Source organism: Aulostomus chinensis, chromosome 12 (genome assembly GCF_037954235.1).
Source record: "Aulostomus chinensis isolate RoL2024-O1b breed Wild chromosome 12, RoL_Achi_v1.0, whole genome shotgun sequence".
In the NCBI taxonomy this organism is placed as follows: domain Eukaryota; kingdom Metazoa; phylum Chordata; class Actinopteri; order Syngnathiformes; family Aulostomidae; genus Aulostomus; species Aulostomus chinensis.
The window spans coordinates 15,067,524-15,095,347 of record NC_141331.1 but is presented as its reverse complement, the minus strand read 5'-3'; the positions used below and the strand labels follow the sequence as shown (position 1 = coordinate 15,095,347).

The 27,824-nt window shown below is 44.2% G+C and overlaps 3 protein-coding genes across 3 annotated transcripts in view; 1 reads left to right on the top strand and 2 right to left on the bottom strand.

Moving 5' to 3' along the window:
* Positions 1–13,270, top strand: part of uxs1 (UDP-glucuronate decarboxylase 1) — a 28,685-nt gene extending 15,415 nt beyond the window's left edge. Inside the window, exons 9-15 of the mRNA XM_086220382.1 lie at positions 568–689; positions 8,213–8,332; positions 9,165–9,208; positions 10,753–10,813; positions 10,893–10,950; positions 12,036–12,139; positions 12,621–13,270. Of these exons, the coding sequence (XP_086076508.1) occupies positions 568–689; positions 8,213–8,332; positions 9,165–9,208; positions 10,753–10,813; positions 10,893–10,950; positions 12,036–12,139; positions 12,621–12,752 (641 nt within the window). The 3' untranslated portion in view covers positions 12,753–13,270. The remainder of the gene's footprint in view (positions 1–567; positions 690–8,212; positions 8,333–9,164; positions 9,209–10,752; positions 10,814–10,892; positions 10,951–12,035; positions 12,140–12,620) is intronic.
* Positions 13,271–13,360: 90 nt separating this feature from the next.
* ecrg4a (ECRG4 augurin precursor a) lies at positions 13,361–17,892 on the bottom strand. Its single transcript, XM_086220383.1, has 4 exons — positions 17,132–17,892; positions 15,371–15,421; positions 15,111–15,280; positions 13,361–13,660 (listed from the first exon to the last, which is right to left on the bottom strand). The coding sequence occupies exons 1-4, from the start codon at positions 17,199–17,201 to the stop codon at positions 13,511–13,513; spliced, it is 441 nt and encodes a 146-aa protein (XP_086076509.1). The 5' UTR covers positions 17,202–17,892; the 3' UTR covers positions 13,361–13,510.
* Positions 17,893–23,882: 5,990 nt separating this feature from the next.
* nck2a (NCK adaptor protein 2a) overlaps positions 23,883–27,824 on the bottom strand; it is a 31,661-nt gene continuing 27,719 nt past the window's right edge. Inside the window, exons 3-4 of the mRNA XM_086220381.1 lie at positions 26,404–27,179; positions 23,883–25,581 (exon numbers count right to left, since the gene is read on the bottom strand). Of these exons, the coding sequence (XP_086076507.1) occupies positions 25,387–25,581; positions 26,404–27,179 (971 nt within the window). The 3' untranslated portion in view covers positions 23,883–25,386. The remainder of the gene's footprint in view (positions 25,582–26,403; positions 27,180–27,824) is intronic.

Below are 27,824 nucleotides of genomic sequence, written 5' to 3'. Positions count from 1 at the left end.
CATCTCAAACTCTCTTCATACAGACTTGATTTGGGACCGTCACACGTCTGAGGATTTTTTTCTTTTTGTTGCCCGGCAACCGATGATTGATATCTTTTTTCCAATGTCCTGAAAACCCTGGAAACAGCAGTAATCAATATCAGAACCTATTACTCATAAGTAAAATTTTCAAGAAAGTTGGTTTTATAGAACATTGAAACTTACTGGCAAAAAAGAATGATCTTGTCATGTTCCTGTCTTAAATTAGACGTTGGCACAGAACTGAGGCTGCTTTATTGAGCAGTGATGCTGATAGTCTCTGTACTTGTGTTATTGGGCCTTACTGCTACATCTGTGTGCTAGAGGACAGACTTGAACACAGTTTGGGTTTCTCTACCGTGGTTCTGAACTGGTGAGGGTCCCACCCAAACTATACTGTGTGAGTTACTAATGGAAGTCTGTTCCATTCTTTTTCCTAACCCCCTGAAATCATTTCAGACATAGCTATTTGTCCCACACTTCTTAATCCTTGAGTATTTATACATTTAAAATATGTCTTCAAATTTTGCCAACATGTTTGTGTTCTAGACCCAGAAGTTCACCCTCAAAATGAAGAGTACTGGGGCCATGTAAATCCTATTGGTCCTCGAGCATGCTATGATGAGGGGAAGCGCGTGGCTGAGACCATGTGTTACGCCTACATGAAGCAGGTACCATCACTGTGAGACTCAAGTACATGTTAAAAAAAGTAAGGAAGATCCGTTTTTAATCCAGTAATAAAAATGAAAATGAACTCATAATGCCATTTTTTTCATGGACACTGGATATATGTATGATGAAGAATGTTGAACATGTGACAAAGCCGCTTTAGAAACCAGACCACTGGCTGCTGGCAGATGCAGCATCATCAGCGACCTGAGGTATGGAGTAGTGATCGGTTGGAGCCATTACATTAAACATTTTCGCCACCACGTGATTTGCCGCAGGTCTATTTTCAACAGGCAACAGCGTAGCCTTCTGGGTATTTAAACTTACATAATCTCCAAAGAAACAGTACTGCGCAGAATCAGTGGAACCCGCATGGTTGCTTAAAAACACCACTATGTGCCACGGGTAACAGATGAAGCTTCCCGTTTCAGGTGCAAGACCCTGGTTTGGTTTTGCACTTCTGAAAGCAGCTACATCCACCTTACTAACAAGATGTTGTGTGTGAATGGACAATGGGATTAGTAACATTATTAGAACTGGCAGTTCAAACTCCCCCATAGTTCTCTGAAGATCCAGTGTTAACAGAGTCTCCCCCAACAGTCTTGTTTGTCCTCCTGCTTTGATTCCTCTCACTATGATGAGTTTCTACTGTAACCTTTTTGCATTGCATCAGTCTCTGTGTCTCTTCCTTACGATCGTGTGAGAGTGATGACGTGAGGTGGTGCGCTGCTCCTTCTATCATTGTACTCCGCAACATCATGGCTCGTCATATGAGGCGCATGTCTGGTGATGCTGCTTGCACCAATAAGAAGTCACTATGTACAAAATAGATCTGCTTGAGTTTTTTTCAGAATGTTGTGCTGCTGGCAAATCAGATAGTGGCGTGAAGTGAAACCGGGGTTGCAGGGTTACGCGGCTGCTGCCGGTGTGGGGTCACATTTGGAAAATAAAAGGTGCAGCTGTTTAGGCGTGCAGCTTTTGACGACGGTGTGTTTTTAGCCTTAGCGGAATCTCCTTTAGTGCGATGCCACCAGAATTAATGCTGTCTTGCTGATAATGAGCTTGATTAGATAAGTACACGTATCCGTGAGCATTAGTCTCTAAATATTCCAGATGAATTGTTCAGATGACCTTAAATCTCAGGATGATGATGATGATGATGATGATGATGATGATGATGATGATGATGTGGCTTGTTAAATTAGCAGTACACATTCCTCCTGTGGTGTCAACGGGATGGTAAAGAATAAGGGTCTCTTTCAATTCAGAGAAGGGTGGCTCTTTACCAGAGTCCTCCTCCATACCCTCCCCTTCTCTGACACATCATCCATCTTTGTCAGTGTCCATGAGCTCAGACAAAACCTCACTGGCAGAAACCATACAGGTTCTTTTAAGTCGGAGAAAGAATGTAACAAGGCAAAATTGTTCATAAGGCTGTTGTATAACTCTTTTCCGTATTTGCTCCTCTGGAATGTCATGTACGAACGAGCAGTGGTTCGCCTGCTCCTACAGTTGTAGATACGACAGGTTACAGCCTTCTAGATCGTGCTTCAGCAGTCGAACCTCAGGAAGCCTTTTTTTTATTGATCAGTCCTGCGGTTGACATATCACTATTGATTGTGTGGACTCTCTGATGTCTCCAACACGATTTTTTATAAATGTGGAATGTGTTGGCATCATTCATGATGTATTTAATGATTTTTTTGTTTTTGCAGTCTCTCAATCTTGACACAGCGGAGGTAAATTCTAGCCGTGAGGGTTTTCTGCTCGGCTTAGATGCACCGTAAAGAACATCAGAGGAATTAGCAAGGCAGAATCTGTACGTTTGTGTTTTCAACAATCGAACTGTGCATCATTGTGTTATTTTTTTATTGCTTTTATTGCTCCAAGGGATATTCGAAGTTGTACATGAAATGAAAAATAAGTAAATAAGTTAAAAAAAACAAAACTAATAAAAGTATTTGAAAATGAAAACAATAATTAGATAAAATTAATAAAATACAAAACGAAAATGAAAACTAACATCTTCGATGAAACTAGACGCCTTAGAGTAGCTTTGAAGTTTGTTTTTATTTTGTTTTTGACCCCCAGAAACCTCTGGGCAGTCATGTGACTCTCCGAAATGAGTAAAAAGCTCTCAAAACAGTCACTTAAAACGCAAGAATTAAACAGTGTAAGAAACAAATAAGTTGTCAGGATCAAAGTTTTGTGAGTCTATGTAAATTTGAATCTTATGCACATTAATTTTAATCACCCAGGAAACATATCAACAGCAGTTATGACTTTTACTGTCTAAAAATGTTGAATATTTTGTTTTTTAATCATGTTTCTTGCTGGAAACATGTAGGCCCAGTTGCCTGTCCACAAATGATAGCAAGGAAGGACGAGAGTCAGTCAGTTTTTTAAAGCTGCCAGGGTTATCAGCCCTGTGTAGCAAACACACACAAACACACACCATTTTTCAACCCCACCCACCAATGATAAATTAAAATGTCATAGCGCACAAAATCCATCAAGACATATAAGAGTTACTAAAGATTTTATAAAAATCCATTAAGGCAGCCGCAGGGAACCAACATTTCAGATGATGTTTTTCTTCAAGTAAAGCAACTTATCTTGTTGAGTTATTTACTAAAATCTGGAACCAATTCATCAAGTCAGATAAGGGGTATTTAAGATTGGGGGGGGGGATCAATAATCCAATATAGCTGCCATAGGAAATAAGCAACTGCAACCAAAAATGACATGTCAGGTTAATAGGATCATTAGAGGAATCGGTGAAAGGGTTGTAGGGTTAAAATGTGAACACAAGCAGCAGTGATCCAGTTAGAGGACACAAACACAGCATCTGCTCTGTTAATGGTTCTTAAACATTCCAACTAGGGATGGGTTGGACCAAACTTTTCAAATTTGATTTGATACTAATGCTTTTTTTGTCTGTGTAGGTTCTCATTCATCCAGGTCATCGTAGATCGAAGCAAAGTAAAATTCGCTTTTTTACCGATACCAATCATTTTGATATGTTACTTTTTAAAACAATGGTCATTTTTAGAAGAAAGGAGGACTATGACACTGGAGGCATTACAAAACCAGAAACATAGGTGTGCAATTTAAAAAATATATATTTGCGCAAAAAAAAAAAAAAAAAAAACAGCAGAAGAACAGTATTTTAGCAAAGGTACGAGGGTTAGTTTAAATGAGCTGTTATCATTTTTTACTGTGTACAACAATAACCCAGCAAGCTAAAAGGCAGAATCTATGCAGTTTATCTATGGCACGGCTGCGTCATAGCCAGGTTTCCTATCTGGTGGCCACTTATGTGTGAGTGAAATATCAATATATTTGTCAATGAATTCATACCTGGGCCTTCGAGTGTCAAAGTGTCAATACTGCAGTATTGGCGCACTCTTCCCTAATTCAAACCAAAAGGCCAAAAAGGTGACATCACATCTTAAGAATCAACTGTTACCCCGTTGAAATTCTGAGTCTTTTCGGAAACTTAAAGTTGAAAACTAGCTTCTGTGTCTTTACCCTCAGTGCCACAGCAATCATTCAGAAGACCGTTTCCTGTATTAATAACACATGGTCGATCAACATCGCTTCAAATGCAAATCATCCTCCATAGCTGGATTATTTACACTCACTTGTCAGATTTCTAAAGCAATACTGAACCCTGTAATCTCTTGTGTTCAAACCCATGCTCGTTAATACTTCCTGTGTAGGAATTTGAGATTGGTTTTCCATTTTGGCCTCGGGCAATGCAGTGAGGGCATCGTCTTCCAGATGTGACACTTCCAGCCCAGAGACTGTGGTGACACTTTTTATCTGGCCCAAGGGTCCTCAGAAGGGTCCCTGTTTTCCTTTTCTTAGCATTTAGCTGTTTTTGTTAAGGCCATTGCACAATATATGTCTGTTCTAATTGAATCCAGAAAGGCAGTTGTTCTATATTATGTTGTAATGACTGAACAGTCCTGATCTTTATTCTAGAAAAAAAACTACTTAAGGAGTGAGGGTGCCACTGCGTCTGGTCTTGTAATACCACTTTGGCCCTCATGAGGAGACAGCGAGTCAACGTAGCACGACTCTGCTCTAGTTTCTCGCTGTGACCGGGCAGTGGCGAGTCAATGTAGCGTGAAGCTGCACCAGAGGGCTCTGACTAGTGTCACGGACTTGCTCACCAGACCAGGTTTGACTTCTATTGCAGTTGTGATGTCACAAGCTCATATGATTCATGCCCTCAGATCTTCAGAGAGAAACTTTCCACTCTCAGTTGGCAAGTGTGAAACCAGCGCCCAACAAAGATCCCTCTGTGGCGGCAAGGTCAAACATTCAAGGGAATGTTTGTGCAAAACACATTTTTGCCTAGAAAAGAACTTGAGTGAATTAATTGATTAATTATTTTCCAGAAGATCTAAATGATGAGAATTAATGATAATTTCTTTTCCTGTGGTGACATGATTGACGCCAGCCTTTAACGATCAGATAGGATTGACTCCTCTTGCTTTCCTCTAGGCAAGTGATATTTATTTATCTGCTTCATCCTCCGCTCCTCCTCAGCTGCTCTTTATTTTTTCAACACCTACAGGGAAAATTACAGAAAACAGTCTGCTTTCAAAATCCACCTGTCACTCATTGGTGCAGAGGGACAACAGTATCACCGAGTCCATCTATTGCCCAGTCATGTAATCAAAATTCATTAACATTTAGGAAGTGATGAGTACCGGTTATGTAGTGGGTGAAAAAAAAGCACGCATGTTACCAGTTTCACATGGAAGGGAAACCTTATAAAAGGAACAAAAAACATATTATGTTAAATAAAACCTCACCTGCAAATGTAAATCTTGGTCACATGATGTACAGTAGCATTGAAAGAGCAGATTAACATGAATTCACTGATAATCCCATGTAATATTTAGATTGTAGAATAAGTTAGAATATGAGAATAGACAGTTGGTATTCCTTCAATTTGATATTTCCCTAGAACTTGAAAGCCTCTGAGCCAGCTCAGCAGCTCTTCTGTTGTCCTGCACAGATGGGCAGTGGGCTCACAGACTCGTTAGAACTCACCTCCATCATGAAGCCGGACGACTGCCTTTGTTATTCTTTTGGGTTTTTTTTGTTGTTGTTGTTTTCATATTTACAGATCAACACTAACACCTAAATCAGTACTGGCAATTGTACAATTTTGTCATTATTGTTCAGTAGAGAGGTGTATTGAGTCATGAAATCCAGGTAAATAAGTATTATCTAAGTGCAAATATAGAATGAGCTATCAAATAACTGACTTGAGCATAAAGACAGGGTCATTAACTACATATATAATGTCAGCAAGTGCATGGCCTTGATTGAAATGGGGTCAGTAATGCAGTTAATGTTTGAAATTCATTGTCAAATACTCGTGTATGTGCGTGGGGAAAACCACCAACAGCACGTGAGCCACATTGTCACAGACCGTGGATATAGTCAATACGTATGACATCGAGTCTGCAACAACGCGTTGATGGACCTTGATTTATTCGCCTGCACACTCCACAAATGCCCCCGTACTCCAGTATTATTCCATCCAGGATTCTGTGTTGATTTTGTATCAGGTTTTTCATCAGGATATATAGGGCAGGTATCCATGGCATAGTTTTTGATGGAGACATACAGGAAACATAACAAGCTCTTGGGGACGGAGGTTCAACAGTGAAAACCTCACACTTGCAAATGTAGACCTCCTCATAGACGTCTCTTTATACTGGCCTAGATACCCATTTTATTGTGTGACAGTGAAACTAGGTCTGTTTCACTGTCGCACATGATAGAGACACCAGTATGACGTGATTTAAATGTGTGAAATTATGGTTGCGGTGAAAACAATTTTGCCGTTTGTAATCAAATCCAATCTGAATATGAAGCATTTGCTTCCTTTTCAAGTTGCACAACAAATCTCTAGATTGAAATCTGGATACTGAGTTGACAGTAACACCCTGATCATTACTCACAGCCTGTAGCAACACACAAATATGCGGTGAGCAGCAGTCGTGGAGCTGTAGTGATGGCGACGCAGGGTTCAGTCAGTTTGCCTAGACGTCTTGACAGATGGAAAAGTGTCTGTAAATGACTTTAAATGGAGGAGGAAAGAGCAGCTTTACCCCGATCATCATTGGACGCAGACCTGCCAATCAAGCAGGTGAAAAAAGCAAACACCTCTAAATGCAAAAGAGAGAGCCTGTTATGGATATGTTGGCTCCTCAGCGGGCCAGCGTTGCTGCTTAATGCTCATTTGACTATTAATTCCAATTGAAGATTTGTAGTAATAATAAGTAATAAGCACATTTACAATTTTGGCACATTTTATGATTTATTAAATGCTGCTGTGGCAGATACACGCTTCACTAATCCATGATCTGCAGCTACACAGGCTGCAAATTCAAACTGGCTGCAACAGTTTTCTCACCCCAACTTTGAGTCCTCACTTCCACCCCTGAGTTAATTTACAACAGCCATTTAAACACCACTGGCGGCGGCGGTAAATTACTCGGAGATAATCCCTGTTTTTAGTTCCTGGAACTGTTTGACTGGCTGTTTCCTCCTCTCTTATTAACTTAAATGCAGTAATGTGTAGAAGCACATTTTCTGAATGTAATGATCAAACTCGGGCGGTGCGTTTTTACTATTTTTAACCAGATCATTGGATAAAAGGACACACAAAGGATTTATGTTATGGACAACACCGCACATTTTTCTGATGTGGTATGCTCGGCATACAAATATGAGTGTGTCAGTGTAAAATCTGATGAACTGAAGCTGTTATTTCCGTCTTCCTAGTACTGGTGCCGACCGAGATATGTTTAGGTTCTAAAAACTGTGGCAAAGAACCCACTACCCTCCCTTTTATATAAGTAGACTTGTTCATACCATCGTTCATCTGCAAGGCTTATGTGCGCACACAAACCGAACTTCCTCTGAGACCTCTTCTTCGTCTTGTTCTCATTGTGTCTTTTTGCTGAATAAATCTGCTGGATTCCCTGTTCCACATTTCCAAGGAAACAATCTACATAATTTTCCTGTTTTTATTTGTGTTTTGTGACTTAAACGTGTGTCCGTGTCACATCTGAAGTAGACTGTTCTGGGGCAGTTGGCTGACACAAGAAAAGGTTAAAAGGGGAGTTTTCTGTATCTCTTAGATCAGCAGGAGTACTGTGATGAATGTGGCCTCATTTAGTCACTGTCTGCTGTCATACTGAAGCTATTTCTGCTCACGCTATGAATATTAATGGTACATTTAAAGTAGTAGTGTGTAAGATTTTGTGAAATTCATGTATGCTCTACTCTTGTCAAAATTTGGGCTCATGGTCGTCTCACGCATGAAGTTGATGAAATGATCTTCCATTTCTAAAAGATCTCTCTCTGCCTCTGCAGTAGGCTTGCCTACCGAGACAACAGTGAGAGGATAAAAGCACTTCAAAATGAAACAGAATTATAAATTTGAGTCAAGATGAAGAAACTAAAAGACGTCTCGCTGTCTCATTGCTCACAGGAAGGAGTAGAGGTGAGAGTAGCGAGAATATTCAACACCTTTGGCTCCAGAATGCACATGAACGACGGGCGCGTGGTCAGCAACTTCATCCTGCAGGCTCTTCAGGGAGAACCTCTCACAGTAAGACGTTTTAAAATTCAACTCATCATCTGCTCTCACTTATTTATTTGGTGCCGGAGGTGAGCGGGTTCACGCATTATTAGCTCGTAGTATTTCAGCACTAGCAGTCATAGGATGTGTACCCTGTCAGCGATGGAGGAGAAACTGATCCTTCCATTCCAATATAGAACACAAGACGGGAATTTGTGAACTTGATGGAATACCTCAAGGTTCCTTTACTGTCAGTCTAAAAACATGCTCTCACATGAATGGAGCGAAACTTGCCGCTCAGGTCCGGGCAGCGTATTAACATGACAGGGAAGAGAAAAAATATGGTTTACAACCCAGTTTTACTATCAAAGATCGAATATCTAAATACCTTAAAAGTTTATAGTTCAGTTACGGAATAAATGTTGATATTATAATATCCCGTATTCAACACCCTGAGAAACATTTTGGCTAAAACATGCGTATAACATGTATGTTCTATAATATGAATACATTTTCCCTTCTACTTCTGATCATCGTCACTATCAAGTATTAACACAGTTTCACGTGTTCTCTGTCCATGTACTGTCAAATCTGTAAAACTCTGTTTGAGTTTCTCTTGTCACATCGTATTTGGTCATTGGTGTTTTTATTTTTTTTAATGTCCTTGCGACAGCAAATGCTTGACCAACGTGATCTGCAAATTCAGTTGTGAACATTTTCAGATTAAAAAAACAAAACAAAAAACAAGGGGAAGTCTGTCCTCCAAAGCTGAATAGAAAAGAAGTTAGTTTGTTTACTCAGCATGCTAACGCACATGTGCCATTATGCAACAATGCTAATCCCTCTTGTGCTCTCGTTCTAGGTTTACGGTACCGGTTCCCAAACAAGAGCCTTTCAGTATGTGAGGTAAGAAGAGGAATTCTTGCTAAATTTAATCCATTCTGGTATTTCCTTCTCTTCGTTCTGTCCCTAAATGTTTCACTTGTTGTCTCGCCGTCAAATTGAAAGCAGCTCCACAAAAACATTTGCATTGTATTCTGATCCCTGCCGGTTTAAAAAAACAGGGTCAAATTCTCATGAATATTAAAGGCCTGTGAGCAAACTTTCCTGCTTTAATTTGGACTTTATTTGCAAGTGTTGGTGTTCGTGAAGAGTAGCATGTAGAGAAATATGTATGAGGATGATGAAAATAGTGTTTATCAGTCTGTGTGCAGGTGGTAATGAGAATATTTGATCAGTTTGAAGGAGAGGGATCAGAGAGACGGGACTATTTGATGCTCCCCTATCTCTGGCCAGCACCCCCACACACACACACACACACACATCACCAAAGTGTTGTGTGAATTGAAGGTGCTGGGTAGCGTCACCTCACATGAATTAACTTCCTCATGTCTCAGTCAACTGTGTTGTTAATTTCTAAAGATATACCCGGCTCCCTCCCCACGGTCATATCCAATATACTTTTATGACTTTAATGAAATTTGACCTCATACTGCACCAATAAACTGAATGCACACACCCATGGACGCCTTCATTACCTCCACCTAGGAGGTTGTTTTCATTTCTGTAGGATTACACAAACACGACCAGCCAGGACCCTCATTGAGGTATCGATGTATTTATTTATTTGCAACGGCAAGTCTGCTGGCTTCCATTTATTTCCTGGAAATGGAGGATGGAGCTTGGCCAGAGGACTGCATTCAAACATCCCATCAGCAGCTAAATACGTTTTCACCTCATCTGACATGTTTGCTTTCCCTCTGGTGTTCAGAAGCCTCACCTCTCAGATTGGTGCATCATTGATGGGGATGTTTCCCTGTTGCGTGTCAGTGCTTGGACGTCTGCACCAGGCACTCTGCAACATCAGAAGAAAATGAGGAGCTTTGTTGTAGAGCCCAGTCATCCACGAGCAGCATCGTCACCGTCTTTAAATAACTGAACTGCCCAAGTCTGTCTAAAACAACTCCTAATGATGTTTTGTAACCAGTGTGTGTGTGTGTGTGTGTGTGTGTGTGTTTTCTTGATAAAAAGACTTGGGCGATTTATTTTAAGAAAGCGACGGTTTTCATCACTTCACTTCATTTAGTGACTCTGCTTCTTGTTTAAGTGCTTTAGTTGTGTTCTAAAAGCGCCGCTGACCTTCCGGTCTCAGCTGTGTGCTCTGTAATTAGCAACACTGATAGGGAAAGATTTATAAACAGGTGAAAGTACCAGAGAGATGAATGAGAACCTGCTGCCTCACCTCAGCACGCCGCGTTTCATCATGATGATGGAATGAAGTGGGAATGAAAACCCTTTCGTCTCTTTTAGCCTACACGTTCTCTGTGTTATTGTAATAAGTCATGATGTGTCACTTGCACAAAGCAAGGCTAAACAATGACTCTGTGTGTGTGTGTGTGTGTGTGTGTGTGTGTGTGTGTGTGTGTGTGTGTGTGTGATTTGTCCTGCAGCGATCTGGTGAACGGCCTGGTCTTGCTGATGAACAGTAACATCAGCAGCCCCGTCAATCTGGTGAGTCCATCAACACTCTGCGGCGGTCCGAGTCCAGACGATGAACTGATGAGTCCCTTTGTGATGTTTGTGTTTGCAGGGGAACCCTGAGGAACACACCATATTTGAGTTTGCTCGTCTCATTAAAAGTCTTGTCGGTAAGGTGTCTGATCAAAGGAGACTGACTGCTGACACACACTCCCCCCCCCATGTCCTTCTGTCCCGCTGTCCATCCTCCCTCAGTGACTGCTTCTGCATGATTGTTTATACCTCTGTCAGTATAAAAAACAGAAGAACATTTTAACTATCATGAAATTTAGATTTATCCAACACTGAAGAAAACTCACTTGATTGGCTCCATGTTCTCCCTGTTCTGGCCAATCACATGTTCTGTAGCCAGATGGTGTTGTTTCTTGTGGCCACCATGACACAGCTGCTACATCTACAGCACAACTCTCTCTCTCTCTCTCGCTCGCTCCTCTCTCTCTCTCTCTCTCTCTCTGACACACACACACACATATGGAAATCTGCCTTCATTCATCCTACAACAATCCCTTGTGTGTGCCTTATGATCACCATTCCCTGGAGGGCCGTCTGTCAGGCGCTCTATGGATAGGTTAGGAATATTGAGCAGGCATTCATGGCCCCATAAAGATGAACTTGCATATGCACACACACACACTAGCACACACACACAACTCTGAGTATATATTTTGTTCATGACCCAATTGCTGCATGATATCAACTTCATGTGTAGTTTTTAGCTACGCAGATGTGTGCATGCTAGTGTGGTGAACATCCACATGTTGCTCTGCTGTCGTTAGCATCCGAGCGCTGACCTGACAGTTAAGGTGCTAGGCTGTTGTAGGTGAGCTCTTAAGGTGGAATGTATTAAAGGCCGTTGACATTTCATTCAGAATTAAAAGGCTGTTCATGTTCTTATTTGAGCTCAATCCTGAACCCATTACTTTGAAATATCACACAGAATTTTTGCAACCTTTTATTTGAATGAATCATTCAACCTGTTGCCCTCACTCGCTGTCAAAGTGCTGCTGGATATTTCTGCAGTAAAGGACTTTAATTCCTCTTTCTTTTATTACATATGTCTTATATTCATGCAAATTTCCATACTCAAGTATAATGTCTCTGTCTCTGTCTCTGTCTCTCTCTCTCTCTCTCTCTCTCTCTCTCTCTCTCTCTCTCTCTCTCTCTCTCTCTCACTCTCTCTCACTCACACACACAGTGAGCCGAAGCCAGATCCAGTTCCTCCCAGAAGCCCAGGATGACCCACAGAGGCGAAGACCTGACATCCGAAAAGCTAAGATGATGCTGGGCTGGGAGCCGGTGGTACGTGACACAAACACACATACACACACACTCCAGTGAGAATCTCTCCCTGAACGCTATGCCCCTCCCCCACAAGCCACATGATCGACAGCTCTCCCAAGACTTCTTTCTGTAGACTGTGAAAGGAGCAACTGTGAATCAGTGGATGTGTAAACAGCTTTGAGCTTCACGCAGACCTACTGATGACTCGTTCCCCACCATCATGAGATCCATCTGATAACATTCGGACAGCCCGATGGCGCACAGGCCAAAAGATTTACACTGGTTCACAGGTAGCGCAGGGCTAATGTGTTGATGCTAGCTGCTGTTGCTCCATAACTGTTTTGCTGTAGAACGGCAGATAAATTTCACTGCCGTGATTTGAAGAGGAAACATTCAGAAAGTCCTGAAGAGCTGCAAGATTGTATAACTCAGCCACATTCATCGGCCGGGCCACGTTGGGTTCAATCAAATGTTTTCTCTTCCATGTTGTGGTGACTAGGTTCCCCTGGAGGAGGGCTTGAACAAAACCATCCAGTACTTCAGCAGAGAGCTGGAGTACCAGGCCAACAACCAGTACATCCCCAAACCTAAAACTGCCCGTATAAAGAAAGGCCGACCGCGGCACAACTGAGATCAGACGGATGTCCCACCTCCTCCTTTCAAGGAGCCTCGACTGGCACCTCTCTGAAATACACTGATCAGTAGTGCAATCTGGGATTGGGTCTGTTTAAGAAGCAGAGTTTGTCTCTTTAAAATGATATTGTTGCCTTGTTGGAGCTGCAGTTGCACTACTAAGGACTTTTTTACCTGAGCTTGTGTGCTGGATGGACAAAAAGAGACTGATCTTAAACCCAGCCTACATTTTGTTTTGTTTTGTTTTTTGGTGAATTTGTGCTGATGCTATTTAAATCGCCGACATGAGAAACTGCTCGTACTGTGCTTCAGTGCATTTTGTGTTTATTTGAATATTTTTCTTGCTGTGAGCTACCTGCCGTTGTCTTTTTTTTTCACTGGATGTTCTGTCCTGGAATCAGAAGACTGTTACAGCATCTCCTCTCATCGTGCTCTACCTGGTGAAATCTCATGTCAGCATGTGCTTATCAATTTCAGGTGAAGATGCTATTTTAATAAAACATTTCAAATAGGTTGTGTTGGATCAAATTAGCTCTGTGTGTGTGTGTGTGTGTGTGTGTGTGTGTGTGTGTGTGAGAGAGAGAGAGAGTGAAGGTGAATGTCGATGGCCGAGTCAAGTGTCTTTATTAACACTTTTGCAAAGTGACAAGAACCGTGACATCACATTTGAACTTTTCATACAAATCTGTTTTACTTCAAAGAGTAGAGAGGGTGACGCCAGACGGACCCTCCGTGACCGCTGGGCTTGTGTGAGACTTAGTAGTAGTCGTAGTTGACGTTGGCGCCGTGCCTGTACGAGCTCGGGTCACGCGGACCCATGGCGGCATTTTCATCATAATGATGCTGGCGCCCCTGGTCGTTGGCTCGCGCGTGGTCCATCCAGTACGACAGGTCTGTCTCCAGCCTCTGGTGGAGGAAAGCGTCACAGACAGGAGTTGTTAGGAAACTGCTGACAAGATGCCAGCTGGGAATCAGCAGTTGGCAAATAAACATGCATGAACAACGATCATTGAAAAGGCCAATGCTCTGACAGCTCTGGCCTTTGAAGGAAGCGGCGAAGTGCAGACGTAGGAAAAGTCACGCAAGGGGCTGCAGGAGACGACAGTGTACATGAGGAGATGGGAATACTCCAAGCTGTCACAAGTGTTAGGGGGGATTTAATCCCCTTTTTCTGCTCTTGCGATGTTTCTTCCATTTCAATAATTGGTGACTGCCACTGACCCCAGATCAGCTCCCTCAGAGGGTTTTTATCTGCTAGCTATGACGTTAGACTCTGTTCAAGCATTTGAAGTCCAAAGAAGTCAAGTTTTATTGTTGCATTGATGTTGATTATCATTTCTCCAGGACTCAATAGGAAATACTCTTGTACAACCTGTTGAAGGGCTGTTCTCTTTATGTAAGAGCCAACAGGTTAATTAAAAGAGCAACGAAACAATGAGTCCTGGCTGAAATGCTGGAAATGAACTCTGTGGTTAAGAGAGGGCGAGACATGCGCCAGTAAATACAATACGTGTTCATTTTGAAGCCTTTAACTTTTGAAGGGATTGAAGGTGACAGATGTCACGGCGAGGACAGACCAGGTTAGTAGGAGCTGGTAAAAGTCAGGAGTCAGTCGTTTGGTTCCTTCCGAACATGACGCTGGATTTACAATTCAGAAATGGAGTTTTTCTTTTGTTACGATGGTCTTGCAAAACAAAATCATAAAGAGCCGCAGAGCGCATTGTTTTGGGAAAATTACCAGAAATCTACATGAAGATCTCATTGTTTTTTACTTGGGGGAAGCCATTAAGTTCATTTCTTATTAGGCCCACAAACATCCCTGTAGAACACTTAAACCTGAATATTCTGTTCTTTTTTTAATAAACAGGGACAGTTTGGTTAACAGTCAACTAATGTTTAACATCTGATTCAGCAAGGTGCTTAACTGCAGCTGTGTGTGTGTGTGTGTGTGTGTGTGGGAGGGGGGGGGGTGTTATGTAGCCACAGCAGCAATTTATTGTTGGATACAGTGATTACACAAAGATTGTGTCACACACAACAGTCTCTAGAGACACTATTAAAGAGTCGAGTGCATTTGTTAGTTTCGTCAAAGACTGTATAAAAGAGGTGGATGGAAAACCGAAGCTAATGCTAAAGTAAAGTCAAGCAACGTTCATCCTGAGTGGCCAGCAGGGGGCGAGATAACGATGGAACTTCTCGCTCCGTTCATTACATCAGCAGAACATTTCTGGTTGCGGGTTACATTTCAGCGGTCAAAGGTCAAAGTGATTACGCGAAAGATCAGAACGTTTCACGGAAGAAACAGAGGTGGATTTCTGTTTTTTTTCCTTGTTGCGCTTCACTACTCTGGACTCACCTGCTCGTCATAGCCCATGTACATGAACTGCATGATCCATTGCTGCACATCTGGTCTGCTGCGATCCCAGATGTTCCTCTTGGTTCTGCTCAGCTTTGCCAGGAACTCTTGAGCCTTCGCAGGAGGGAGGGCTACAGAAGATTTCGAGGGGGCGGCGCCGGCTCTTGCCGCTGGAGCAAGACACAGGAGGGAGAGTCACGGTGTGAGACCACGTTCACCGGCGTTGATAGAATCAGCTTTGTGATAAAAGTGGACGTTACCTTCTCTTTTCCTGAAGATCTTGTGCAAACTCTTGCTGTCCTCTGATGCATCTGTTGGAGAGAAACAGCAACTGGGCTGAGCTGCAGTGTTCAGACGGGTTGATAAATGTTTAGTTTCCCCATCATTCTACATTTATTAAGTCGAAACGGCATGAAAAGGTCAAACTTTCACATTCGATTATCTCGACAGCTGATTTATTTTTTTTGATGAACTCTTCTAGTTCTACACCCCAGAGTCTCCCTGTCCACACTTCACCACACAAATTTAATCAAAGAGTTCTCTGTCGTCACCAGACTCCTAACCAGAGAGGCCAAACTAAAACGTGTTTGATGCAGAGCAGGTCGCGCTAATGACGCCCCTTAACTGCATCCTGACAGGTCACATGACCGTTCACTGCACTTGCAGTGGCAAGTATGAGCACCGACGTCACTTTGCCTGGGCTGCTGTTTCCAGATGTTTCGAGGAATTTGGTTTTCAGGCTTGACGCTTTTTCTTTTATTGTCTCTTCAGCTCAGACCATTTGCATGTTTTGTGGTGGGGGGGTGGAGGTGGGGGTGGGCGGGTGCTAGAGGGATCCACTTTGAGAAAATTGCTTGCATGTGCTTTTCTGCCAGTTCATGAAAATCTTTTTATCCAGCATGTAGAGTGCGACTCACTCTTTCCACAGATTTTGCAGGGATTTTTTTTTCTCATTTTCTTCTTCCTCTCTTTCTCATTAAAAAACAGCGAACCTCTGCGCGAATCCTTGAATCGCGCCAACGCACCGATTCGTCTTAGATGAGAAGTCTGCAGAAACTTTTTATTTGTGCGACTTAACAAATATTTGTTCATTCGCCAAAAACAAATCAGGAGCTGCTTTCTGAAGATAAATAGCCTTAAATCCCTGCAGCTGATGCATTTCTTCTTTTTTAAGTTTTAAATTCTCCCTCCACTCAGAGAAGCGTTGTACCAGTTGAACGTTTGACCTTCTCAGTGTAGAATGATGCCGAGTTCAAACCTGGAGGACTGTGTTCACACTCACGGGAGACATTTTAAATGACCTCAGTGAAAATCTGATATTAAGAGGCGGTCCTACGAGCAGGACTCGCGACATCACAAATCTGATCCTGGTCCAATTTCTTGTATTTGTTAAAGCGTATTTTTGTGTAACTTAATACACGCGTGCAGAGAATTTCCTTCAATAACTTAAAATATATCATTTGTGTTCGCAGTGTTTCGGTATTTTGGCACGGCAGAGGAAGTTGGTGCGAGACTGCCGAGAAAATGCAGGCGATGATATCGTTGATAGAAAAGAAGCTGAAAACACAGGCTGAACTACATCAATTATTAAGAGGTACCAAAAATTCCTCTGCAGGTTTGAAAAGTGCTGCAGAAATAAAGACGCTCATTTCGACAAAATCCCTTCTGTGTATTGAAAAAACTCTGCATGAACCTGTCTGGAATTCCATTCTCCCGATTAAAGAGAGAGAGAGAAACACTGACAGATTTGTTTGACTTTCATGGTATCTGAGGTTAACGATTGAGGATAAAAACGACAAGAACAAGTTCTCAGTGTGATTAACTTTTCTACACGAGAGCGTCTTCGACGAAAGAATCATTTCTTTCCAAGCGTCACAGGTCAGACGTGCAGTTGTTCTACGGCCAACGACCACAAACGTCTGCACATCAAGGCCAGATGCCGGATCTACACGGAAGAAAGAAGCAGGAACTTTGGAGAGAGAAGCAGATTAAAACTACAAATTCAAAAAGTTTGACCTCACCTGAAGAAGCCAACAGTGTCAGCAGAGCAGCCAGACACATGAACCTGAAACAGAGCAGATGGGAGGCCATCTTCACCTCGCTGCTGCAGTCCTCACCCAGCCGCTGAAAGGCAACAACTGTGCTTCTGCATGACCAGAGGGGAGAGTGGGCGCAGGCCCAGACTTTCCGAGTGGAAATTGGCCTTTGGCAGTGGAATGTCTTTGAGCTCGGAGCCTGCAGAAACACGACCGCAGCTGGGAGCTTCTCCTCTTAGCCTCCCTTACTTTTCCACACAGTCTGAGCAGAACAAGGAGAAAGCCCTCCACTGTACCTGCACTGGGTTTATCATCAGATTTAATCTGAGGACTTCAAAAACTGTTGGGATTTCTTGGGGAGATTACTACAGTTGAAATAGCCTATAAAAATACTGGTTTCATTTTGAAGTAATCTGTAGTGTCCATGAGGAATCTCTACGGTTTCAATAGATTCCGAGACAGCAGAAATGGGAATGTCGGAGCTTGAATCAGCTCCGTCACCAGCAAACATTCCTGTGTTTTCAGGAGGAGGTTAGTTTTGGTTTGGTTGGGGTGGAGAGGACGGACGCGGGGCTGACGGTCCCGCGTGGGCTTGTCTGGGGAACTTCTCTTCTTTTTGTCCAACTCACCAGACTGTTGATTGGTGTTTGCTCAGGTTCACCGGTTTAACTACGGTCACCTCTATTGGTGGTTAACAGACTCTCGGGGTCGTGGCTGACGACGCTCAACACAACTATCATGATGTTGTGTCAGATTTGGACCTTGAAAGGTTCCTGGGGGAGCACAAGGGTTAATAGAGAGTTTGAACTTGGAATATGACAGGAGGAACTGGATCTGACTTGGTGTGTGTGTGTGTGTGTGTGTGTGTGTGTGTGTGTGTGTGTGTGTGAGAGAGAGAGAGAGAGAGAGAGAGAGTGAGAGACTTGCGGGGGCTTTAGGTCGGCTGCACAAACAGTCTCTGTCTGTCACAGGTAGAGCAGGAATGCAGGAAGCCACAAGTTGGCAGATGATTGCTCTCTGCTTCCATGAAGGTTTCTGGAAAGACCGGAGGGCGAGAAACCAAATGGCAGCCGAAGAAGAGCGAGAGTGAGGGTTAGAGGGGTAGATGAGAAGAAAAGAGGGTGAACATATTAACGAACGCTGATGCAGCTTTCGACATCAGGCTGAGAGCTGCTCCCATTCAGGGAAACAAAGAGTTGTGAGCACTCTGACGTGAACAGTTGGCTGCTGTGTTTGTTGAACAACACAAGCTTTTGCTCCCCGTGATTTCCTCCGTGATTTATTCACCCACAGCACTGAGCACACGGGGGAGGCAGCAGGCTGAGTTCCTGACTTCCACATACGGTTCGTCGTATCAAAGGCTCTTTGTCCTCGGGCTGCCAACGAAGAGAGAAAACACAAATAATAAAAGGGAAAACAGATGTCTTTGGATTCAGGAAGACTATACGCGCACACACACACACACACACACACACACACACACACACACACACACACACACACACACACATATCAATGTCTGAAAACACATCAAGGAAACTTATCTGTCATGTTTCCTCAAAGGTGCCATTTGAAAATTCCCACACGGAGCAGATTGGTGGAGGAGAGGAAAACGAGGGAAGGGAGACGTGAACATGGTGTTTGTGACGTGATGAAGAGCAGAAAACATTCATCAGACATGATATTTGATCGGCCTCAGACAAGAAGTCACCACAGCAGGAAAGAGCAGCTCTGGAGACAAGAGAGGTGTTCCTACCCTGTTAATAGAACAAACACATAAAGATCAGTAATATCTGTTCACATATGCGCGCGCACACACACACACACACACACACACACACACACACACACCCCGTTGCATCCTGTGTGTTGTGACATGAGACAGATTTATCAGAAGTGACAGGCCAGATGTCCCTCACACACTCAGCTTCATTAGCCTGCACACGTGCAGCTGTGCCATTATTAAGACTTTCACGTGAATTTTAATGACTTTTCTCTCATTTTAACAGAATAAATGAACTCGGGAACGTTTTCATTTCATTCTGTTTACATGAAATGTGAGATTTTTATACGTTGACGACGATGTAAGAAAACTGCAGATTCCAAAAAGCACGTGACTTGAGATGTTAGGATGTATCGTGACCCTGCGTTCGATGAGCGAGTGTCTCCACGCAGCTGCTGGATCCCTCACTTACGTACTCTCATATTTTTCTGCAATCACCATGTGTGCGGATGGTGTTTTTTTCTCTCTTTTTTCTCTTCATTTTTTTTGTAATGATTTCTGGATTTGATTGTATTTGCAAACAGCTTCTCTTGCTTCTGAAATGAAGCCGGTTGATTGCAGCGGAAAACCATAAGGTTTTCAGATCGGAATGTTTGTGGAAAAACAGACCTGATGACCCAAAGTGAAACCTGCAACCGTCATGTGCGTCGCTTGCACGTCAGCCGCCAGAGAAGCTGAGGGTGGTGGTGGGGGGTGGAGTCTATCCCAGCAGCCTTTGGGCGAGAGGTGGGGTTCACCCTGGACAGGTCACCAGTCCATCACAGGACCAACACATAGAGACAGACAACCATTCACACTCACAGTCACACCTACGGTCAATTTAGAGTATCAATCAGCCTCGTCCCCTCTTGATGTCTTTGGACTGTGGGAGGAAGCTGGAGTACCAGAGAGAACCCACACAGGAACAGGGAGAACATGGAGACTCACACAGAAAGATCCCGTGCTGGAGCCGGGACTTGAACCTGGAACCTTCTTGCTGTGAGGCGACAGTGCTGACCACTGCACCACCATCCTGCCTGATCATATGTGTTGTTTTCTGTATTTTTTTTGTCCTCTCCATGTTGTCAGCTTTGAGTTAAAAGCTCAAGTTCTCTTTAAGACCCACAATCAGTCAACATCAGTTCACAACAATCCAAAGCTTAATGGTGCAGAGAGGCGCTGCTGCACCATCAACAGCATTCCCTACAGGAGCAGATTGATATCCCACTCCTGCCTCCCGGCCCTCACATGGGACATGGGTGAGATGGTGATTTTACACTACTGTGGTCTCACCATGCAGTTGTGAGGATCCAGACTCATCAAATGAATCAAAAGGCCATGAAGTCTAATAACCCCAAAATAAATGTCAGCAGGAGAGCGCTGTCTTGTCATCTATCGTGAGCATGGGGGGGGGGGGGTACTGCTGTGCTGATGTCTGTCCCTGCCATGTCTCTGAGGAGGACTCCTCCAAGTGCCACTGCAGTGTCGTAGCTGGCAGCGCCTCGCCTCACGTTTGCTGAGAGACAGTGAGATGCTTCTTTTTCTCTTAAAGAGTAACGTCCTTCCTCTTGGGCTCCAGACAGCGCACGCCACCCCCCTTAGTGGCCAGCAGGCCCACCAGTGCCTGCCTACCACCAGGGCGTGGAGGATCCACTGTCCAGCTGTGACAGTGTCTCTCTTTCCTACCAGCGGTTGATTTATAGTTGAGATCCAAGACGTGTGTGAGAACAACTGCCAGGAATCAGGTGAACCAGAGAAAGATGGAGGATTACTTCACGCACTAGTGAACTAAAGTAGTGCTCATTCCCTCGCGTGGCAAACTGCTCCACCTCTGCTCCTGCGCCTGCTCCAAGATGAGGAGGGACCGGCACGCCACCTTGAATAGAACAGAATACATTCGAAAACACTTGCTGTCTCCCCCCACATTCCCAGGAGAGCAGGTGTCTGTGACCACAGCGGTCCCCCACCACCACCACCGTCACCACATCTCCATCTGGTGGCTCAGAAAGCGCCGCCCTGGTGGTGCATGTGTGGTACTGCTGCCGCTAGCAGAAGAGTAAAGTGTTCAAGGCGCTTTCAGCTCCGGACTGATTATGTTGACGGATTCTTCCATTTTCCTCCCACCACTTAATATTCACACATCCCACGCCAAAACCTGTGATGTCACTCTCCCGGGGCGGGAGGTTTTCCAGTTTTACAGCTCAGACTGCGGTGGGGGAGCATCAGCGGTGATAGAAGATAATTGAAAGCCTCCAGTTTGACCCGGGTCGCGGTGGCTCAATCCCGACAACTCGGTGAAACTGTGAGTGCAGATGCTGTAGAACCCCCGGGGGGAGGCTCGGCTTGACCCAATAAGATCATAATCTCCTTCCCGTGACGTCATTGTAGAGGATGACAGCTGCCTTTACTGATATCGACCCCCTCAGTGGATGTAGAAATACACTCCTGATCACCGACGTGCAAAATTGTTGATTTATGAAGCACACAGACGGTTCCAAAATCAGCTCAACCCACCCCCTGAAAGACATCCGCTGAAATAAACCCCTCTTCCTCCCGGAGGAAGCTCCACCAGGGGGACATGTCTGTGTTGGAGCTGCAGCAAATACTTGAAAAATGGTTAAAAGGGCACTAGTGTTCACTTGGATCACTTCAGATGACACTTTGCCCCTGAGGCCAGAGTTGTGTGATGGTTCAGTGAGTAGGCCCAGCTGACTGCGTGGAGCTCAACGGGCCGTAGCCGTCGAAGCACAGGTCCAGACTAGAGAACCGTTCAGGATGCTCTTTAAACTGAGGGGTCGGGGAGGTGGGGGGTGTCGTGATAGTGCAGTGCTCGTCTAATCTACTGTCTGATGAAGAGGAGGAGGAGGAGGAGGAGGAGGAGGAAGAGCTCCTGAGGTCAGCAGGACTGATTAAAGATCCGCGTAGTATACCAGGGAGGAGAGGAACATCTTCAAGAACGAGGGATGAGGATGTTGCCTAGTAGCAGCGGGCGGACCAATCAGAAGAGAGATTTTTAGTGATTCCTCCAAGCCAGACAGCCGTAAGTAGACGTCGACTTTTACTGCAGATCGTAAACATGAATCAACTCGATGTAAATTCAAGATTATTTGTCTTTGCCGAGGTACAAACACACAGCGGGCATCATGGGAAAGGTCAAGTTATGTCATTGCTCACTTTAATAAATAAGTAGAGGGGATGAGCATTTGGAGGTGTCGCTATCGCTCCGAGGTTTCATCTGCTGAGTGTGGTGATGTGAAACACTAGTGGTGGTATGGTAGTAGTAGTAGTAGTAGTAGTAGTAGTAGTAGTAGTAGTAGTAGTAGTAGTAGTAGTAGTAGTAGTAGTAGTAGTGGTGGTGGTGATCTTCTCAGATCACATTGATGTCTTTATTTTTTCCTAAACAATGACATTATTGCTTTTGTGAATCACTTGTTTCGTCACTGAGAGACAAATTCATTTCTCTGAAAAGAAAAAATTAAATCACATTTGGAAAAAAGTCCCCAAAAAAATTCAAAAAGGAGAAATTGTTGAAGTTTGATAAATGCAGTTCAGTTTGATGACATCTTTGGATTTATGTGGTAGAAGCTCTACTGCCACCTGGCGGGAGTTTGGCATAACGACGACTTCCCTCACTATCACTGTTTTCCAGCTCGTTACTGTGGGATGTTGTTTTACAGGTGGGAATTCTTCTGTCAGTGACATTTGCTGCAGCCTCATACACGTCTGTATCACATTCAGGCTCCCGCCGACGCGTCTCGCACACTGTAACTGTAACATTAAAAGAAGGACTCGTATTTAAGACTTTAGAAAAAATAATTCTCATGTGTAATTAACCTGATTTAGGTTCGTTATCTGTTATCTTGCTCCTGCCAGGTCCTGTTAAAACACATCTACTTCTTTCCATACTGCTGTTTGGTTGTCACACCAGACTGGAATAAGTTCTGACAAATGGTCCCAGACACCTTTGCGACATTGTAACACATAAAGGCACAGAACATTCTGCTGGATAACGGCATTGTTTCAAACCTCTCGTGGAACAAAGGGCATCTTTACTTACTAGTTGTGTAACTGACCGATTCATCCTTGACATGCAATTATTGATCCCAACATTTGATTGCGTTTGTAAGTTTGCTCACGTTGTCTTTTTTATGTTCAGTTACAGTTTGGGATATTTTCACTTCATCGCTTGTCCCCTGTTCATTAAGGTTTTTTTTTTTTTTTGGGGGGGTGTAAACAAATGAGAGTGAAGTTAAAGTCATTCCATCACAGATTCATTCCTAGTGTCCATGAAGCACTGAGCTCCTCAGCGTATGATTGCGTCTTCGTGAGCCTCAGTCTGGACTCCAGCGGCCTAAATAAAGTGGTGAAATATAGTAAATGTGTATGCCGAGCGCTGCCTCCACATCCTCGCATGCTGTTTTTAAACCCCTGCTCACGTCCGTCCTTGCCAGCGAGAGATCTCTGGAGAACCTTGTGTCTTCCACAGCCCTCCACTGGGACTTGGGGATGAAAACATTTTGGTGGTCAAAGGTCAATGTCACTCTGACAGAAACCTTCCCTGAGGAGTACAAAAACAAATTGGTATTACCAGCATTAATATTTATTTTTTGAGGGGGGGGGGGGCAGGCAGAGGGGTCGAACTGTGAATTTATCTGGGAAGCCCCTGCAACTGATTATACGAGCTTTTCAACAACCTGTAATTACTAATTAGTAAAATATGAAACGGTTGCGGTAAACAGGACCTCGCAGAGGTCAGTGCAGGAGAGGCAGCAGGAGAGGCAGCAGGAGAGGCAGCAGGAGAGGCAGCAGGAGAGGCAGCAGGAGAGGCAGCAGTTTACGGCGCTGTGGTTCAGTTGCTGCTCCTAGTAAAAGCCGTAGGTGTCGGCTGTTAACTGTGCTGTTTAGCGCGCCTGCCGACACACACGTCTTAAGTTTAAGACGTTAAACGAGTTTTCCACCAAACACAGACCAGATAGTAAAAACATGCACCAAATCCCACCTTTCAGCTGGTTTACTATTCTTCAAAAAAAATTTTATTGAACAAAAGTATTTCAATTCTCATCACGTTGCCGGTGATACAGTACCATAGTTGGATCATAACGATTCATTTATGCACCTCATCTTATTTTGAATATATACATACAGTGGAGACAAGAATTAAATAACAATGCTCAATAACATTCAGGTATATCATATAAAAGCTGACGACCCCATGATCAACACTTCCATCGGTAAACGAATGCACGTAGAAATAGAAAGAGAACGTTTGTTTGGTAGGACTGGAGGTTTCCCCATTTATCCACCAGACGACGGGATATTTGGTTTCTGGATGTAACAAAGTTGCTTCTTAATTTTGAACCAATTTTTTTTCATGTAGTTGCAAATAGTTTCTCAGCATGTGGATGATATTTTTAGGACGGCTAAATGTTATGAGCCGATTCATCTTTGCCGTATGGATCTGAGGTATTACTGCATTTGTGTGCAGAAGCAGATCAAGTCTTATTACTCAGAAGGGTTGTATTACTATTATTCTTATTAATACTCTCAGTCGGTATCCCCACGCAGCTGCAGATACATCCTGGAGAGAGGAGGGCAGAGACCTGTGACACAGGACAGGAGCATTGACGGTCTGTTTTGTGGTGAGTGCAGTGCAGAGCTGCAGCCGTGGCACGTTTGGTTACACGGATAAACATTCAAACTACACAGGAATATCCCAGATCTCCCACTACTGCAGTAAAACCACCTGACTTCAGAGACATTACAGAGGCTTGTGTATCCAGCTTGTCTAGTCTAGTAATGACTGAGCGTGTGGAGAAAAGGTGCAAACGTGAAAGACGACAAATGTTCAAATAGAGATGGGGAAGGGGGGAAAAAAGCGATGATGAAAATCAGGAGGAAGAAGGCAAGAGAGTGATTCTGGTCACTTTGTGAAGTCACTAGATGAAGGTGCGATGATCGGAACCCTCAGAGAGGAACTGAAAATCAGCTTTAAAAAAAACTTAAGGACGGAAGAAGTTATTTAACAATAAATGAAAGAAATAAAACAAGCAGAGTGTGGCCCCTCGAAGGTTCTAGTCGTCTTCGAACGTGTCCTCGTGGTTAAGAACAATGGCGTGACTGATGATGTGCGTGGCAGTACATGAACATGTATGACATCAGAAGGAGAGTTTCACCCCCGACAAGGCGCTCAGGCGTTCTGTTAGCAGCAGATGAGGCTTGGTGCTGTACATGAAGGACGTTGCTGGATACTAGCAGACAGCGCTAGCTGTCTTAGGGTTCACTGGTGGTTGTGGCGTTTCAGCGGATCGCCACTGGAGGGCGACAGATACATGGGTAACTGATGATGTGGAAGCAGATGCCATGAGGAGAGGCTCCAGAGCTAAGGCTTGGATTAAGACAGTTAGAGAGTGGCGTTTTGTGTGTGTGTGTGTGTAAGAGAGAGCGAGAGAGCGATCCAGTGTGAGGAAGGAAGTGAGAGTCACAGCAGCGCTTTGACCAGGTACAGCTTCTCTCCATGTTCGCTGGTGAAGATGGGCGCTTTCTTGTAGTGCTCCACTAGTTCATCCATGGAGGTGAACCTGCGCTGGCCGATGCAATACACTCCGTCTGACAGCTGCACTTTAAAGTGCTTATTCTTTCCTACGGCCTTCAGGGACACTGAGAAATCACTGGGCTGCAAGACATGAGAGAGAGGAGAGAGAGAGAGAGATGAGAGAGAGAAGAGAGAGAGATGAGAGAAATTTAGTGACATTTCTAAACAGAGCACTTCACTCCTGCAGGTGGCAGTAAATCACCACTGAAGCATCGGGGTTCAGATTATCTCTGTTTCTAGGCTGAATATTTCACTAGAATTTATTTATATTGTCGTTTTAAATGTTAATGCTGTCAAATATCTATAATGTTAGCACAGTAAGAATGAAAAACCGCACAGATCAGCCGTGGGTAACAATATACTGCTCTAACTCTGTAAGGGAGCCGAGCTGCTCCTCTACAGAGCTGAAGCCAACGGAGCATCAGTGGGTGATTGGAGAGATCAAGCTGACACATGTAGAGTGGATCCGTGCGGCTGGCTGAAGCTGCTGCATGTGTCATACTTCATGTGTCAACAGAGAATTGTCAATATCCACCAATTTCTTTCTCCTCAGTTGCTGCTGACAGGAACATCAAATTTTAAATAAACATTTAAAACAGCTTAGACGTTTTGCTTGAATGTAGAAAGAGTTACCTTTGCCTTCATATTCACTTAGTATTTCACAAAATATCAGTAAACAGTGCCATACATGAAGCAGCTGTTGCCTCAGGTCTAAGAGGGTAGGACAAGAACACATGCCGGATCACGTTTATCCAGTCCCACTCCCTTGTTCTCTGTTCTCGTCTCATTTAGGTCTTAGAACGGTTCTGACACATTCCAGCAGGTTCCTAGACTCATATATTCTAAACTCTGGTCCTGGCCTCTCTAATGCCACCCAGTTCTGACCCCCACCCGCAGACTCACCGATGACTCGCTGTCTCTTATGAGGAAGTCGCCCTCCTCTCCTCGCTCGTTGAGTATACACTCGGCCTGGTGTCTGGTGATGTTGCCGTAGTACCAGTCCCTCCCGGCGAACTTCCCTGAGCGTGCTGCTGCTACATAGCGGTTCTGCGGGGAGCTCGTCGTAGAGGAGGGCGGGGCGGGTCGCTCGTCCAGCACCATCACATAGTTTTTAGGTACCAGGCCCACCATGCCACGTGAATTTTTACACCTCCACCACTCCGGGTCATTCTCCGGCTTCTCCACCACCTCCATGACCTCTCCCTTCTCAAAGTTCAGCTCCTCCTCTGTCACAGAGCTGAAGGGGTAGAGTGTTTGAACCAGGTGAAGCACTCCACCACGACCACCTGCGCTCCCATTGGCCAGTAACGTCCCTTGAGAGCCTCCGTGGTAGCCCCGTGACGAATCTCCCTCCCCTCTGTCATCTACTCCTCCCAGCTCCTCCTGGACGTAATTGGAAGGAAACCAACCCACACGGCCCGCCTGGCTGCCCCGCCACCACCCGTCACTGCACTTCTCCATCACGATGACCCTGGAGCCCTTCATCAGGCTCAGCTCGTCGTCCCTCTCAGCTGTGTAGGCAAACTTGACCACAGCGGGGATGTTGAGGTCGTAGATTCTCTCGGCGGCACCTCCTCCCATCCCGCCGCCACCGCTGCCATTGGAGGGATATTCAGTGTCTGAGCTTGGAGTTGGAGATGCATCCCGGGTGCTTGTCTTCCACTTAGTTTTTCCCAAACCTGTCGTGCCAACAATAACAGGAGAAAAGAGAGAAACAGGTTAGTGATGGCTGCCTCCTCCCACACTTGGTTTTCATACTTTAAACCCAGTTTGAGTTTTTTGGCTGTTAACCAGTCTATGGTTTATAAATCCAACCGATCGTAGACTTGGAGTTCTATTGGCATCAACTGAATCAATCTCAGTCCAATATCTGCTCCTCTTTCAGCTTTGCTCTGAAATAAACTCATTCCTGACAGATATGTGTGGCTCTCTGGCAGATAAATGCTCCACTGTGTTTACCGGCAAGTTGCTAGCTTCATCTGCCACATGGTGCTGGTTGTACGGATCAGAGTTGATGCTGCCTGCTGGGTCTGGAAACCAGCTTGATGAAAAGAGTGAGAGAACCCCACCAGGAAACGTTGTGCACCGTAGAAGTGATATTACGATGCTATGCAGAGCTCAGGGGACATGAAGGTACGAGTGATAACCGTGCGCACGCCCAGAATAACAAGCCAACCCTTTCATATTCATGGAGGCAATGAATTGATTAGGAATATAAAGATAATTCAGAAACATCTTGGTGTGTTACCACAGAGTGCAGATATTAGAAGGCCAGGAAAGCCTGGGATCCTGTGGGAGAGGAGAAGGATTAGGTCAGCAAGTCT